This window comes from Arachis hypogaea, chromosome 16 (assembly GCF_003086295.3).
Source record: "Arachis hypogaea cultivar Tifrunner chromosome 16, arahy.Tifrunner.gnm2.J5K5, whole genome shotgun sequence".
Classification (NCBI taxonomy): domain Eukaryota; kingdom Viridiplantae; phylum Streptophyta; class Magnoliopsida; order Fabales; family Fabaceae; genus Arachis; species Arachis hypogaea.
In genome coordinates this window covers 145,992,970-146,009,119 of record NC_092051.1, presented here as the reverse complement: position 1 = coordinate 146,009,119, position 16,150 = coordinate 145,992,970, and the positions used below count along the sequence as shown (strand labels likewise).

Below are 16,150 nucleotides of genomic sequence, written 5' to 3'. Positions count from 1 at the left end.
CCCTATCCACTTGATGCCACTCAATCGCAGCAAAATATATCAGGCTAGTGATGGACGTCCATAACATACGGTGCTGGTCAACTAGTATCTCCGGATGAATAATAGCAGCAACCTCGGCAGAGGAATAAGGCTCCCACACAAACTGTATAAAAAAAGGAAAGTTATGTCAAAACATAAAATAAAATCTAAACTATTCCAACTAAGAGCAAAGACTAAATGACTCACATCATGGACACGCAATCAATCCAACATAAGGCGTGCAGACAGGACTCTTTGACCCACTGCATCGTTTCTAGGTAGATATGTAGCCCACCTACAATAATAATTGAAATGATGTCCTAATAAAGAAGTAAATAGCTTCTTGAACAAGTTATAAAACCAAAAATATTAAACGGTACCTGGATGCAAGCAAAAACCCGAATCCATGAAATCTAGCAGGCCTCAAAGTGGGAAACCTCCAGAAAATTCAAGACTGTAGAAGCTGTAGCGGCCCGGCCAAGTTAACGACATTTCTGTTTGTCCCACGGCAGAGACATCTATACAACCAGGTCAGTGCCGCCGAACCCCAGCTATATCTCCCCAACTCGTCCAACGATGCCAAATAAGGCAACCAGCGAAGGTGGACCCGGTTCGCGTTCTTGTCCGCGAACAGCTGAGAGGACAACAACATCAGAATATAAGCACGCGCGTATATATGCACGATCTCCTCACTAGCATCTGCTAGAAGAATCCAGAACCTCTCATGGAACCATGTGTAGCACACTGTCATCTGCTTTACCTTATTCTGCGGAGGTAACTCCCCAAATAACTTGCGAAACCAGACCCATGCCGGTCTACCGTGTTCCATTAGATTCTCAAACTCAGTCAGGCACCCATTGACAGGCTGCCCATCGATCGACAAACCAAGCTGATATGCCACATCTTGCAACATGATAGTGCACTCACCAAAAGGCATGTGGAAGGTGTGGGTCTCAGGACGCCACCGCTCAATAAATGCGCTAAGTAGAGGCTCGTCAACCCAGAATCAGTGACTGTTCAGCCTAGCCAAATGATACAACCCCGCGGTCTCCAGGTACGGTATGATCCGCTCGTGTAAAGGCATATTTTGTTGCCTCCTCACGCCACTAATAACCCTAGTGGGCTGCACAATGTAGGTAAAAAAACCCCTCAACGTACGACCAATACTAAACAAATCATATTAAATTTATAAAAAAATTTAATTACATACGTACATATGTTTTCTATTTTCTTTTAGATTAAGAAACATCACAAAGGGAAAAATAATGATAACAATACCAACAACAATACCTCTAGTAAGAATAACTACATTTATGATACTAACAGCTACAGGTACTAATAAAAATAAAGGTAATACTGATAACTAGGACTATCATAATAGTAACAAAAATAATAATGTAAATAATAAATTAATTATATAAATAATGCTAATAAAATAAACTGATTACATTATTAATTATAAAATAATATTAATTATTTAAATAATGAGAATAATATTATTAATAAAGACTAACCTCATTATCGATGGATCCAGCCACATGAGCAACGTCATTTAGTCGGTATAAGCGAGCTTCATCCTCCATGACTCCACCACCCAAACCTCACCAAATCCTCCCACCCCCTCTCTCAAACTCTCTCAACTATGAAGGTTGCCAAATTTTTGTTTCCTTCCAAATGATCCGTGTTGAGCATCAACAGATTATGTATATATACTAATATAAACATAAACGGTGGGAGCCTAGGAGTTTTTACGTTTAATGCCAAAATCCTCATAAACCGTGGTAGTCACCCACAGTTTATGCCTAAAACTATTCCTTCCTAATCCGTGGTTGGTGGCCATGGTTTACAGCCATATTTTTCCTTCCATAAAACGTTTCTGCCAGCCACGGTTTATGTACAATTCAGAAACCGTGGTTGGCTCCCACGGTTTACATAATAATGTAATTTTCACAAACACGTAACAACTATCTGTTTTGTGTATTTGGGTAAAGGATTCAATGGTTTTATTTAAATATGTAAATTGCCCTAATATTAGTATTGATTATGGTTATTTTTAATTTTAGAGAAGAGTTGGTTCTTGTTATATTTTTCTAAGTGAATTTTACCATATCAAATAATGATTGGAGTCTTAGAAATTTGGATATTTTCACATGCTGGCTTATTAGAAGGTATTAAGATAATGAAATGTTAATGGTCCGGTTTTTACTCAGTTTTTATCCGGTATAATCGTGGTCCGAAAATATATCGGGTTCGAATTTAACAAATAGGCTCGGTATATATTTCGGACCGAATCTAGGTCACATCAAACCCAATTTTATCCGGCCCATACACACCCCTAATAGTTAGTATGACTCACTTTTCTCTATAACATATGGCTTAGGAAAAAAAAAGGTTAAAAATTTTGCAATTCAAGTGCAAGCTGCACAAACATAGAATTTTGAACCAATTTAAACTGTAAAAAGAAAAGACTAGTTATAAGTGTTTTGTGAATTTTCTAAATTGCATGCTCACAATAATGTTACCAACCCAATTTGAACTCTATAAATTATTTAATATAAATCCCAATGGTCATGAGATTTGAAATACCAATATGCCAGAAAAGGACAATAATGGCATACTTGAAAACCTTCCAATAAAATAATAACAAGCATGTTAAGCATGTGCATTAATATAATAATAAATCATGAGATGGATGTACTATACAGTACATATGTGTGTTCTTGATTGTTGAGTGTGACAAACGAGTGAATAATTAACTATGAAAGTGAGTGAGTGAACGAAGAATGAGTGAGAGAGTGCAATAAAAATAGGCGTAGTTACCTTTATACACATATTAAAAAAAGTGTTATAATTTTTTTATTATAATTAAAAGTTTGTATTTTTTTATATATATAAAAGAGTAATATAATTTTTTTATATATAATTAAAAACTTGTAATTTTTTTATTTGATCATAATATATATAAAATTATCTAAAAATAAAGTTATCGTGTTTAGTTTCGTTTTTTTTTTATCTTTAAATTTTAATTGCGTTCATTTGTTCCATTATTCTAGTACCCAACATCCAAATATATATATATATATATATATATATATATATATATATAAAAGATGTTAAAATTAAGGAGATAATACTCAATTTGATTTTTAAATTTACATGCGAATTTTAGTTTAGTTCATAAAATTTTAATTGTCTTTATTTAATTTTTAAATTTTGCAAACATAATTTAAAATGATGTCATTTTGGTTTTAACACTCAAATAACCCAAAAACATCATAAATTGTGTATATTAAAAAGTTACCTAATAAAACAAGTAATACTTTATGATGTATATTGAAAAGTTACCTAATAAAACAAGTAATACAACGTGGTTTTTAAACAATTTGAATATCAATACTAAAATTATAACATTTTACAAACATATCAACGTTCTATTAATATTTTTTGTACTAAAAAATTAAAAATTATTTCAAGAATTAATGTAAGACAGTTCATAAGATTTAGAAACTAAATTAAAATTTGTATATAAATATAAGTATCAAATTGAGTATTAAATCCAAAATCTAAGTTAATGAAATATACAATACTAACTTCTAGCTAAGCTAAATAAAATAAAAAAAAATCTATTGCAAATCCATCAAAATCATGAATCATCATCGAAAGATATTAATACACAACACTATGCGACTCTAAATATAATACAAATAAATAAGGTGTTTGTTGTAGTGCTGAAAATATATTATCTAATTGTTAAAATAGGTTAACTAATTAATTTTAAATTAAAAAATATAAAAATTAAAAAATTTAAATATTTTAAAATTATTATAAAAAATAATTTAAATAAAAATTAGACACCAATAAAAAAATACTCTAAAATTAGCCAATAAATAATTCCCAGCGTTGGCATTGAAGCAGACTAGTTAAACATTATTTTATTGATTTTTGACAGAGTTTAGAGTCTAGACACTAAATAAAATGTTTCTTTTTTCCTTTCTGTATACGTAATTTTAAAAAGATTTTTTTAGACATAGTTATATAAATATTGAAGGTTAGAAAACAATAAAACGAATGTGATAAAATGTGAATTGAATCAATGAAAAACCGCTGGAGAAATCCCAAAACACATTGTTTGCATTGATACTGATACAGAAAGTGATCCAAGACTTTTTCCTCTCTTGAGAATCTGTTGGGGGTGTTGATTCTCCTGTTGATCTTCAATTTTTCTCCCAACCTGCTATGCCCGTAACCGCTGCCCCCATTTCTCCTTTTGATCAGCATTCGCTGCTATTGGAGTCCAATTAATGAATGTATCACACAAATTTATATAATGTTGCTTTTATTTGTGCATGGAAAATTGTTTATAATCTTCTACTTATATAAGTTAATGAATTTTAATCTACTAAAGTAGTACTATAAAGCCAACGAGCTGTAACTCAAATGGCATAGCCTTCTCGTAATCATTTAGAGATCACAAGTTCAAATCTTTTTATCTTTGATAAAAAAACAAAAAAAAAAAAAACAGTACTATAAAGTTTATTAAACAGTTTAAAACATGTAAAGTAGCTAGCACAAGGTTGAAAGGAGTTAACATAATATAGTGTATTTCATTTAACAGATATTGTTATTATGTGTTAACTTATATCTGGGTAACCATTAGCTGAAGGATACGTACCGTCCTTGAACAAAAGATACTAAGTTAAAGTATCCAACAAATATTGATAAGTGTTTGCTATGGTGCCTAAAAAGTGTTGCCTAATTACTAAAATTGGTAAAATAATTAATTCTAAATTTAAAAGTATAAAAATTAAAAAATTTTAAATATTTTAAAGTTACTATAAAAAATAATTTAAGCAAAAGTTAGACACCAAACAAAAGGCACTATAGAATTGCCCATATTGATAATAAGTTAACAAACAAGTTGTACCTTAACTATATATAGGTGACATCTTATTTAGCACAATTTTGATATTTTTAGAAATAATTCACATATCTATTTTATTTCATTCATTCATCAACTCAACAATTTCGTTCTATACGAATCTACAGAGGAAGACAGAAATTATTAGAATTAAAATATTTTCTCACTAGCTATCATAAAAAAACGACACCTTATTCCATCTAAACCACACTTCAATTTTTAGCAAATTTGCTCAAGAGAACTTGATGAATCAACTTGTCTAGATTCTGAAATGAGGATCCATTTGGGGCAGAAGCAGCTTCCTTTGCTAATTTCTTCAATTTCAAAGCCTTTTGTTTCATATCAACACCCTTCTCTCCATCCATTGACTCCCTCACAAGACTCTCAATTTTGTCCCTCCTAACATCTTCAATCTCCAACCCAATTCCCCATTCCGTACAACAAAACCTACAATTGGTTTGTTGCTCAGCAAAGAAGGGCCAACATATCATTGGCACACCACCACACACACTTTCCAATGTTGAGTTCCAACCACTGTGTGTCAAAAACACCCCAATTGAAGGGTGAGCCAAAACTTGTTCTTGGGGACACCAATTTGCTAACATGCCTCTAATTTTTGTCACTTCCACAAATTCAGGAGGTAACACAGCATTTTCACCAGCCACAAGATCTGGCCTAATGACCCACAAAAACTTTTTGTTGCTATTGGCAATTCCCCAAGCAAACTCTATTAAATTTTCATTGGTCATAGTTGTGATGCTACCAAAGTTTATGTACACCACTGAATTTGGCTCTTGTTTGTCTAGCCACTCAATACACTTTGGATCTTCCTTCCAAAGATTAGATGCAATGGATTTCAAGTCCTTGTCTGTGATATGGTTTAGTAGAAGATTCAAAGGACCAACGGAATAGACAGGTGGCAAATTATTAATGGTGGAGAATGCTTCCAAGATATCATGATCTAAGGCATCAAATGTATTGACTATGATTGCATGAGCTCTTTGAGCTCTCTTGGATTCTCTTATAAAGAAATTAAGCATAATATCATTTGGGTCTGTGGTTCTGATAAAGCTGGGCATATCCCTCAATCGGATCTCTTTCATTCCGGGTACCCAGTTGATAGTTGTCTCCAAATACCCATTTGTGATATCATTCATGTCTGCATGTGAAGTATGGAACATACTAAAACTCAGAAACATGATATCTTCTAATTAATTAATGTTATTGATATTTTAAACACATTTTTCTAAAATTTGACCTATAACTTAAAAAAAAAAGATCTTTTATAGTATATAATTTGTAAACAATATTATTTGTAAGAATTGAACTAATTTTTTTAATTAGAGTATAAAATACTAACCATATCAACTAATTTCACCATCATACATACATTATTAGAGCCACGGTAATGCTGACAAAAAAATAATTGTCAAAATTTGTCTTAAATAAATACTAAATATGATAAATTCTAACTATTTTTAGTTAATTTATTTTAATTATCATATTTTGTTACAAAAAAACATTAAAAGACTATTAAAATTTATCGTTTTTAGTCATTTTTTTAATTATCAACACAATTTTTTCTAGTTCAACAATTTAACTACATATTTTAGACTATATTTTTAAATATTAATAACTAATTAATAGTTAAAAAATAAAAATAATAAAATTTAATAATTTTTTAGTATTTTTTTATTATTATATAAAAATATTTTTAAGAATGAATATTTTTAGTATAAACAAAAAGAAAATTAATTAGTATTATTTAAAACAAGACAAAAATAAAGAAACATTAGTTACTTAATATTTATTTTATTTTGTTATTATTTAAAATCAATTTATAGAAAAGTAAATTTAGAGAGCAAAGTACATACCTTTAAGGGGAGTGAAGTCTTTATCAACAAGTTGGCGATAGTGCATATAGCACATGGTCCCACACCCACTAGCCGTCCAAAACACCACCACCGGAATCTCCAATTCTTCCGCTGCCTCAATCCCGAAACTCATCGTTCCGTCAGATACTATGCAAGTCACCGGAGGAACACCGCTATCACCGCCATTCAGCTCTGAAATCAGCTTCTTGAAGTGCGGCAAGCACCTTTTACTAGTGGAGTCACACAGTAACGGTACATCCTGCGTTGCATCCACAGGGTTAGGGTCCACGGGTAGACCGTCGGGGATGGTTTCGAATCGGAAGGATGGTAGGTTTCTGAGCGAGTCGGAGCCTCTGGATTTGAGAAGGCGGTTGCGATTGTAGTCGGTGTAAACGAACGTGATGTGGAAGCCTTTGTGGTGAAGAAGCTTTGCTAGTTTTAGCATTGGGTTTATGTGTCCTTGTGCTGGGTATGGCATGAACACCGCATGTGGCTTATTATTCTTTGTTATGTTCAAAGAACCCATTTTCTTTGTTCAATTCTTGCTTTCTGTTGTTGATGCAAGGTATTGGATTTTATAGTGGAGCCGTGGAGGTGGAGGTGTATGTGTCTGTTGTGAAATTAATTAAGTAATAATATACTGTAAAAATTCAGGTGTAATCGATTTCATGTTAAGTAGATAACTGATAGTCGTTAGTTAAAAATTTAATCAAATTAATCAAATCATTTAACGACCTCCATTATCAACTTCACATAAAATTGACTCCACCTAAATTTTTCCGTAATATATTTGGAGGCTCCAATTAATTGTGGTTGTGGCGGTAGTAGACTAGTCGTCTAGTAGCAGTAGCACCGGCACCACGATATGAATTTTATATTTCAATAGATTGAGAAAGGGCGGGACTGGGGTACTGGATCTTTATCCTGTAACCAAATTCAATTACTTTTTTTGGTTTACACCATCATATAATGAAGTATTTGTGGTATATATTAAAATTAGTTATTAATATAAAATATATATTAAAATATAAATATATATTATAAATAATATTTTTATTATATTATATAGAATTAAATTTTAAATTGATTATTATTTTCTATTAGCCGTTTCGTTGAATTTTTAAATTATGAGGTAAATAATCAATTTTTAAACTTATATAAGAAATATTTTAGTCTATATTCTAAATCATCACAACTTATATATATAATTATAGAATTCAAGGAGTAACAACTAATAAATAACGATTAAGAACTAAGGTACCGCTCAAAAAAAAAAAGAGAAGAACCAATTTGAGGTTTTACTATACATATAATTTCATTAGGTAACGAAATATAATATATATGCGTATAGGACCATCTTGTATGTCTGTGTGAGCAATAAAAGCTCTGGTCAGTTATATATGAAAAGAATGATCCATCTTATCTTTCCAACCATAACTATATGTTAAAAAAAATCCCTTCATACTCCATGATTTAAGTATACCAATCAATTCAAATATTATAAAAAGCATATTCTGTACCATATCCGTCAAGAAAATATTCAAAAATGTCAAACACATGGAGACAACATGTACTGTTTTAATACGAAAGATAAGCAACGTGTCGAGCGTCGAGTGAAAATGGATTCAACGGAGTAGTGCTGGTGGCCGAAAATATCAATAAGATGGTGACAACCGATACTTCACGTCATTGGACAAATATTTCTAGTGTTACTCAAAATAATTCAAATCCTTCCAAGTTTGTCGTATATAGCGATTAGCAGGTGATTGAGTCTAATTATTGTATCCACGTGCATGACCAAGCAGATGATTTTAGTCGTTATATATTTAAACATTTTTGCTTTTTGGACTTTTTATATATAGAATTTTCCAACACTAATTAAGTCTAAAAAATAATTTATAACCACACATGTAATGCGCTTGTTATTTTTTATGTGGGAGAGAGAAGTGTATAACAAGAAGCTGTGAACATAAGTGTGTTTCACATTGGTATGGGATGTACAAATCGGATGCACCGATTTGTTTGTTTTATTTTTTTTTTCAAACAAACAATCACAAATCGGACGGTCCGATTTGTGAATTCGAAAAAAAAAATTTTAATGTTGAAATCGGACCGTCCGATTTTTATTTTAAAAAATAAAAAAAATAAAAAATACAAAACGGATCCTTCGATTTGTAGTTTATTTTTTTCTTCAAACAAATCGGATCCTCCGATTTGTAATTTATTTTTCTCTTCAAACAAATCGGACCGTCCGATTTAAATAAAACACCATATCAAAAAAAATACCTAATCTTTCAATAATAATATATTACACATATATTTAAACAATATAAAAAAAATTAGCCCATGTAATGCAGCCATTTCTATTGAACTCCGATAAGAAGTAGCAATAATCGGAGATTCGGAGTATAGGACCACATAAAGTCACGGGTCTCATTCATTACATGTACATCATGATCAATGATGCAAAATAATAATGCAGGCACTCAGGCAGCTAGCTAAAGAGAATTGAGAAAATTTGTATAATAGTTTATGAGATTTGCATGAATATTTAATGTGATTTTTAAAATTTTAATTTTTTTATAATAATTTTTTAGATAGATTTATAATGGTATTTAAAAATATTTTTGATGATAAATCATTACTGCAGTGTTTATATGGTCTCGTTTTATCACATTGAATAATTCTAATGGCTAGTTTAACTGGCACATTTTTAATTTATACTCACGTTGGTCTCTTTCTCTATATTTAATTCTAAATTTTCAAATGTTCAAAAAATTTATTTTTTTTTTTCTTGTTCATCGTTCTCTTTTCATTCTTCTAGTTGTTATTCTTCGTCATATCGATGATGGGTGGTGATAGTATTGCAGCTAGAAGCTCTATTCGTTTTTTCCATCTAATTGGAATTGGATGAGAACGCCAAACAGGCGCAGAAGATCAAGACTGCTAGAATAGTGCGGTTGTGGTTGTCGGCCGGTTTTTAGGTGGTCGGAACAGATTCAAATCCAAACAAACAATTTTATAGTTGTCCTAATTATAATGTGAGTTATCAGTATTACTTATGTTGTTATGATTGTCCTTACCTCACTGTTTTTCTCTTATTTTTATCTGAAATTTGAGCATGTTATATCTTTTTTTTTATTACAGACAAGTGGAAAGAGATAATGTGGACTTTTGTGTGGACAGATACTGAAAATAATGAATAAGTTGATAAATCAAAATCTTCTGGTGATGATCATCAAGTGAAGATGAATTTTGATTGGAGGCTTCGGAAGTTGGAGGAAGATGTCCAGATGCAAAAAAGTGGTTATTCAGTTGTTGGTGTTAGTTGTGTTTGTATTGATAATGTTGATAGTTATCCTGTATTGTAAATCACAAGGTTGCAAGAACCGGACCGGTCAATGAACCGGTAAGGCAACTGGTTCACTGGTTCAATGGTCCGACCGGGTTCAACCGGGGTTCAACCGGTTTAATTAAATATTAAATAAAAATTAATGTATGTAATGCTTGATCACTATCTAGTTGTTCTATCTTCAAAAATAAAAATTTCTAATTAGTAATAACTACAAATTACAAACACAAATTTACACAAATTAAATTCAGTTACAGCCAATGACTAAATATTGATAGTTGAATAGATTTACAGAATTTCTAATCACATAAAAAAGCAAACAATACATGCAGTACCAAAAGTTTAAAACAGAAAATTATCAATTACATTCGACATCAAAAGTTCAGAAAATAAATTCAGAAGTCATAATCCAAACAATTAGACAATTAAATCGACAATTAACAAAGGGAAAGAGAGGGCTAATTCCATAATTTATAGCTTTGAAGATGCCCACAGCCTCATCAAGAAACTTAGCAGAGAAAGAGAGAACCTGGAGAACAAAGGAAAGAAACTCGACTGCTCAAGCGTTTCACATAGGTGAAAGCAAGGTCCCTAGAATACGCTCTTGTGAAAGTTAAAAGAACTCCTCCTATGAAATAAGAATGATTATCCGGCTAACCCATTCTCTTGGAAGAAGAACTAAAAGGGCTGGTGCAGACAAATACATCAATTCATACAATTCATACAGTATTCAATATAATTAAATTCATCAATTCATCAGTTAATTCACCAAACTCAATATAGTAGAATTCAATACAACAGAATTGAACTTATATAGCAAAGTTCAAAATTTTAAAATTGAATTTACATCAAATTTATTCAAAATTACAAAACCTTTAATCCATATAATTAACAAATTGAAAAGCAGAACAAGAACTCAAAAGGAAAACTGAAAAACTCTGCATCTGCCATCTGAAGCTCTAAACTAAAATCTGCCCTAAATTCCTCACTGAATAAAAAAATCAATTGAAAATAAAAACCAAAAAATCCATGAACTCAATAACATCAGTAAGTCAACAAGCCAATTCATACAGAGAAACAAAATTCAGCAAGTCAACAAGTCAGCAACCCAAACCAAATAAACAAAATTCATTGAAAAACAAAGATGTTATGTTAGAGACTTAGAATACTCACCGCGGAAGAGCACAGCCAGACGACGACGACCAGATGCCTGACGACGACCAGACGATGCCGACGAGCAGAGTTCATTATTAACAGAGCATAGTTCATTATCCACCCTAACAACCGAAATTAACAATAAAAAATTAACAGAACAGAAATCATTATCAACCAAGAAGTCAAGAACACAGAACTTAATCAAATTATCCAACATACAACAGCCTTAATAATTTGAAGCACAGAACAAAAAAAAATAAAATTTAATAACAGAGCTTAACAACCGAGCAGGAAGCACAACCCTAAACCCTAACATCAGAAGCCTTAAACTGGTTCAACCCAGAGGCCAGAACGAACTAACCTCGAAGGAGAGAAGACGACCAGCGACGGTAAGCGAGCACGAAGCAGAGAAGACGACCAGTGATGGACGAGCGACGGTGAGCGACCCTGGAAGCAGAGAAGACGACGAGCGACGGTGACCCACGACCCGCGACTCCAGCCTCGACGCAGACAAGACGACCACCTCCGCCGTCTGCAGCTCCGATTAGGGTGGCTGTCTTCGAAACAAAGGTGAAGGGATTGTGGCTTTAGGTTAGTTTTGGAGATTTGGGGGAAAATGGGAAATGTCGAAGGGAAGGGGGAAGCAGCTTCAGATATTGGCTGTTTTAATTTTTTTTTTTAAGTTAATACGACGCCGTTTTCAGGGGGCTGGGAGAGAACCGGCGTTGACAAAAACCGGGCCGGTTCACCCGGTTCGCCGGTTAACCACCGGTTCGGCCGGTTTTTCCACCGGTTTTTTGCAGGGCGGTTTTCCATGTGGACCGGACCGGCTAGGGGACCGGTTTCCGGTTAACCCGGTTGAACCGGCCGGTCCGGTCCGGTTCTCAGAACATTGGTAAATCATGAGTGAAATGAGTTGTTGGTGAATTTTCTGTATTCATTGGTCGCACAATATATGTAAAAATGGTATTTGTTGATAGAATGAAAACCTAGTTAACTATGAATTTATTGTATTTATATTTGTTCATAAAATGAAAAAAAAAGAGTAATATATTAAAGAAGACAACAAAAGTGATTGAAAATCACAAAGCATTAGTGTATTAAGGTAAATTTTATAGTTTAGCAAAAAACAACCAGTGACAAGTATAAAAGACAACCAATTAACATGAACCTGCTAAATGTAGTTGTCTCAAAAGGAAGAATTTCCCAACAAAACATAAAGGATCACACATCCTTATAAAATCATTGTCTAGTGAAAAGCTTTAATAACGCAAAACAAAAGGCCATATATGCATTTATCTAAAATCTTCAATTCTTCTTTTTTGGAGGCTTAAATCTTAGAGTTGGGACGAACTTCATCAAATTGACAAATTTTGTAGTTGTTCCTAAACTAGCACCCTGTATGAGATTCACTATTTAAGAGGTTGTCAGTGGAGAGGATCTTCTTCTTGGTGACAACTTTGAAAGTCTTTTCATATCAAGATTTTATATGAATAAAAATTGGCATTACACATCAATGAGCATTCACCTGAATCACAAAAACCTAATAATATAAATATTAAGCTACCTGTTGAGAATTGGTGGTGGGAGTAACTATGACTACATACATCTCATTTTAGGGAGATTCACAACAGCCTCTATAGTAGTATTACACCCCTCTCCACCATCATCATTCAAATGTATATACAACTGTGTTATTGTCCACTAAAACTTCTGACACTGACACTCTATGCTCGAAATATACATTATTCACTCCATCATTTCTCCTATTACAATTCACTATCTCTCTTATTTTCTTGTCACTGTTTAGGTTTCTCAACCCATTCTCCAAGCATTTTTTAGGAACATGCCACCAACAATGCTTTATGTCATTGTACCCAAACTCTTTATGGTAGTTTCGTATGTAGAAGACATCTAGAGTATCGGCGTCTAGATTACCTAAACACACCTTATTGTGTGGAGAATATATCGTTATTCTTTCTATATTTTTTTTGAAATCATTCCGATGATAAAACATGATGTCTAACATCTCTTTCATTTGCAAAAAATTCAAAATTAACACTTAAAGCAGATTTTGTGAGTTATCAGTATTACTTGTGTTGTTATGATTGTCCTTATCTCACTGTTTTTCTCTTATTTTTATCTGAAATTTGAGTATGTTATATCTTTTTTTTATTACAGACAAGTGGAAAGAGATAATGTGGACTTTTGTGTGGACAGATACTGAAAATGATGAATAAGTTGATAAATCAAAATCTTCTGGTGATGATCATCAAGTGAAGATGAATTTTGATTGGAGGTTTCGGAGGTTGGAGGAAGATGTCCAAATGCAAAAAAGTGGTTATCCAGTTGTTGGTGTTAGTTGTGTCTATATTGATAATGTTGATAGTTATCCTGTATTGTAAATCATGAGTGAAATGAGTTGTTGGTGGATTTTCTGTATTCATTGGTCGCACAATATATGTAAAAATGGTATTTGTTGATAGAATGAAAACCTAGTTAACTATGAATTTATTGTATTTATATTTGTTTATGAAATGAAAAAAAAAAGAGTAATATGTTAAAGAAGGCAACAAAAGTGATTGAAAATCACAAAGCATTAGTGTATTAAGGTAAATTTTATAGTTTAGCAAAAAATAACCAGTGACAAGTATAAAAGACAACCAATTAACATGAACCTGCTAAATGTAGTTGCCTCAAAAGGAAGAATTTTCCAACAAAACATAAAGGATCACGCATCCTTATATAATCATTGTCTAGTGAAAAGCTTTAATAACGCAAAACAAAAGGCCATATATGCATTTATCTAAAATCTTCAATTCTTCTTTTTTGGAGGCTTAAATCTTAGAGTTGGGACGAACTTCATCAAATTGACAAATTTTGTAGTTGTTCCTAAACTAGCACCCTGTATGAGATTCACTATTGAAGAGGTTGTCAGTGGAGAGAATCTTCTTCTTGGTGACAACTTTAAAAGTCTTTTCATATCAAAATTTTATATGAATAAAAATTAGCATTACACATAAATGAGCATTCACCTGAATCACAAAAACCTAATGATATAAATATTAAGCTACCTGTTGAGAATTGGTGGTGGGAGTAACTATGACTATATAAATCTCATTTTAGGGAGATTCACAACAGCCTCTATAGTAGTATTACACTCCTCTCCACCATCATCATTCAAATGTATATACAACTGTGTTATTGCCCTCTAAAACTTCTGACACTGACATTCTATGCTCGAAATATACATTATTCACTCCATCATTTCTCATATTACAATTCACTATCTCTCTTATTTCCTTGTCACTGTTTAGGTTTCTCAACCCATTCTCCAAGCATTTTTTAGGAACATGCCACCAACAATGCTTTATGTCATTGTACCCAAACTCTTTATGGTAGTTTCGTATGTGGAAGACATCTAGAGTATCGGCGTTTAGATTACCTAAACACGCCTTATTGTGTGGAGAATATATCATTATTCTTTCTGTATTTTTTTTGAAATCATTCCGATGATAAAACATGATGTCTAACATCTCTTTCATTTTCAAAAAATTCAAAATTAACACTTAAAGCAGATTTTGTTGGCCTACTAATGCATAATAGAAAAACAAAATTAATACCATAAGAACACATATTTTTTCAATCTTATAAATATCGTTTATCCTATTCCTGTTTCATTCAGGTAAATGGAGCATTCCCACAAAATTCTAACCTACCTTCAAATCTTAGAGACTATAATGACAAAAAAATGAAAAAATCTCAACCACACGAACAACTTACATATAATAAAGAACCAACACTGTATTAAAAATCTTAAATAAAAAAAGGTACCTTGAATCTGATGAGGATGTCAGAACCTCATGCTTTTAATGGTTTTTTAACTCCAACCACAGAACTCTACGGTAACACTATTGATGAAGAGACAAAGAAGAAATGGGAGGATGAAAGAAGAAAAGACTAATGAAATATTTGTATTGGAGACAAAAACTGTTTTTCGTGCTACATATTAATCCAAACGGCATCGTTTTTTACACACTAGGGTGCCAAACCAAAACGACAACGTTTTGGAGCCATTCAGTATGGCAAATGAAGCTACGTAAGTGCTGCGGTGATAATTCATCACTAAAAATATGTTCAGCAGAAATCACTATAAATACTCGAAACTCTATCTGAAAGACTATTATAAAAAAATTAAAATCTTAAAGATTATATTAAATATTTACGCAAATCTCATAAATTATTATGGAGATTTCTCTCTAAAAGGAATTGGTAACCACCCAATTGCATAACCTAAAAGTAGTGCGTGTTGTATCATGTGTATGTCTACGCACAAGAAAAATATATTCTGCATTAAGAAAAATATAAAGAAATTTTGTTAAGTATTTAGTTAATACTAAATTTTTTAGAGAAAATTTGGAAGGCCACATTTTTCAATAAATTCTAATTAGTATTTGTCCGTTTTAAGCTTTTAATATTTTGTTACATTTGAGTATTTTATGGATTTATATAAAAAATATTAATATTAATTGAGGATTAAAAATAATAAAATATATTAGTCATGTAGTATTATTAAACTTTTTATTATAATTTTTTATTTTTGGAAAATTTAAAATTTATGGTTCAAAATTAAGAATTAAAAAAATGTTGATTGACATTGACTAAAAAAATTAGAATTAAATCTTAAAGTGATCCTAAACTTACAATCAAGTTTTAATTTTGTTTTTCGATTTGCAGTTATTATAAATTTCTCTCTAAATTTAACAAAAGTAACTCATAATTGTTCTTGAGGTATATTCTGACGAATATTTATGAACAAAATGATGATGTGTA

At 31.8% G+C, this 16,150-nt stretch overlaps 2 protein-coding genes and 1 long non-coding RNA gene across 5 annotated transcripts; all 3 read right to left on the bottom strand.

The window, feature by feature from the left end:
- Positions 1-240: 240 nt before the first annotated feature.
- Positions 241-931, bottom strand: LOC140180311 (protein MAIN-LIKE 1-like). The gene is made up of 2 exons (XM_072220777.1): positions 546-931; positions 241-313 (listed from the first exon to the last, which is right to left on the bottom strand). The coding sequence occupies exons 1-2, from the start codon at positions 929-931 to the stop codon at positions 241-243; spliced, it is 459 nt and encodes a 152-aa protein (XP_072076878.1).
- A 4,055-nt stretch (positions 932-4,986) lies between these two features.
- LOC112697585 (7-deoxyloganetin glucosyltransferase) lies at positions 4,987-7,794 on the bottom strand. The gene is made up of 2 exons (XM_025750812.2): positions 6,811-7,794; positions 4,987-6,095 (listed from the first exon to the last, which is right to left on the bottom strand). The coding sequence occupies exons 1-2, from the start codon at positions 7,334-7,336 to the stop codon at positions 5,149-5,151; spliced, it is 1,473 nt and encodes a 490-aa protein (XP_025606597.1). The 5' UTR covers positions 7,337-7,794; the 3' UTR covers positions 4,987-5,148.
- Positions 7,795-10,393: 2,599 nt separating this feature from the next.
- LOC112697584 (uncharacterized) lies at positions 10,394-11,984 on the bottom strand. 3 transcript variants are annotated; one of them, XR_003151268.3, is made up of 3 exons: positions 11,679-11,984; positions 11,336-11,439; positions 10,394-10,790 (listed from the first exon to the last, which is right to left on the bottom strand). It is a non-coding gene; the product is annotated as an uncharacterized lncRNA (long non-coding RNA). The 3 variants fall into 3 exon arrangements; XR_003151267.3 differs by having other exon boundaries at positions 10,394-10,691; XR_003151269.3 differs by having other exon boundaries at positions 10,394-10,849; positions 11,679-11,979.
- Positions 11,985-16,150: the final 4,166 nt, after the last annotated feature.

Bases quoted from the DNA above. Each gene is read 5' to 3' on its own strand.
- LOC140180311 (XM_072220777.1), bottom strand. From the start codon at position 931: ATGTTGCAAGATGTGGCATATCAGCTTGGTTTGTCGATCGATGGGCAG. The intron at 314-545 runs GTTGTATAGATG...TTATTATTGTAG, and splicing joins GGTTCGGCGGCACTGACCTG to GTGGGCTACATATCTACCTA.
- LOC112697585 (XM_025750812.2), bottom strand. From the start codon at position 7,336: ATGGGTTCTTTGAACATAACAAAGAATAATAAGCCACATGCGGTGTTC. The intron at 6,096-6,810 runs GTATGTACTTTG...CTTCACATGCAG, and splicing joins AGACTTCACTCCCCTTAAAG to ACATGAATGATATCACAAAT.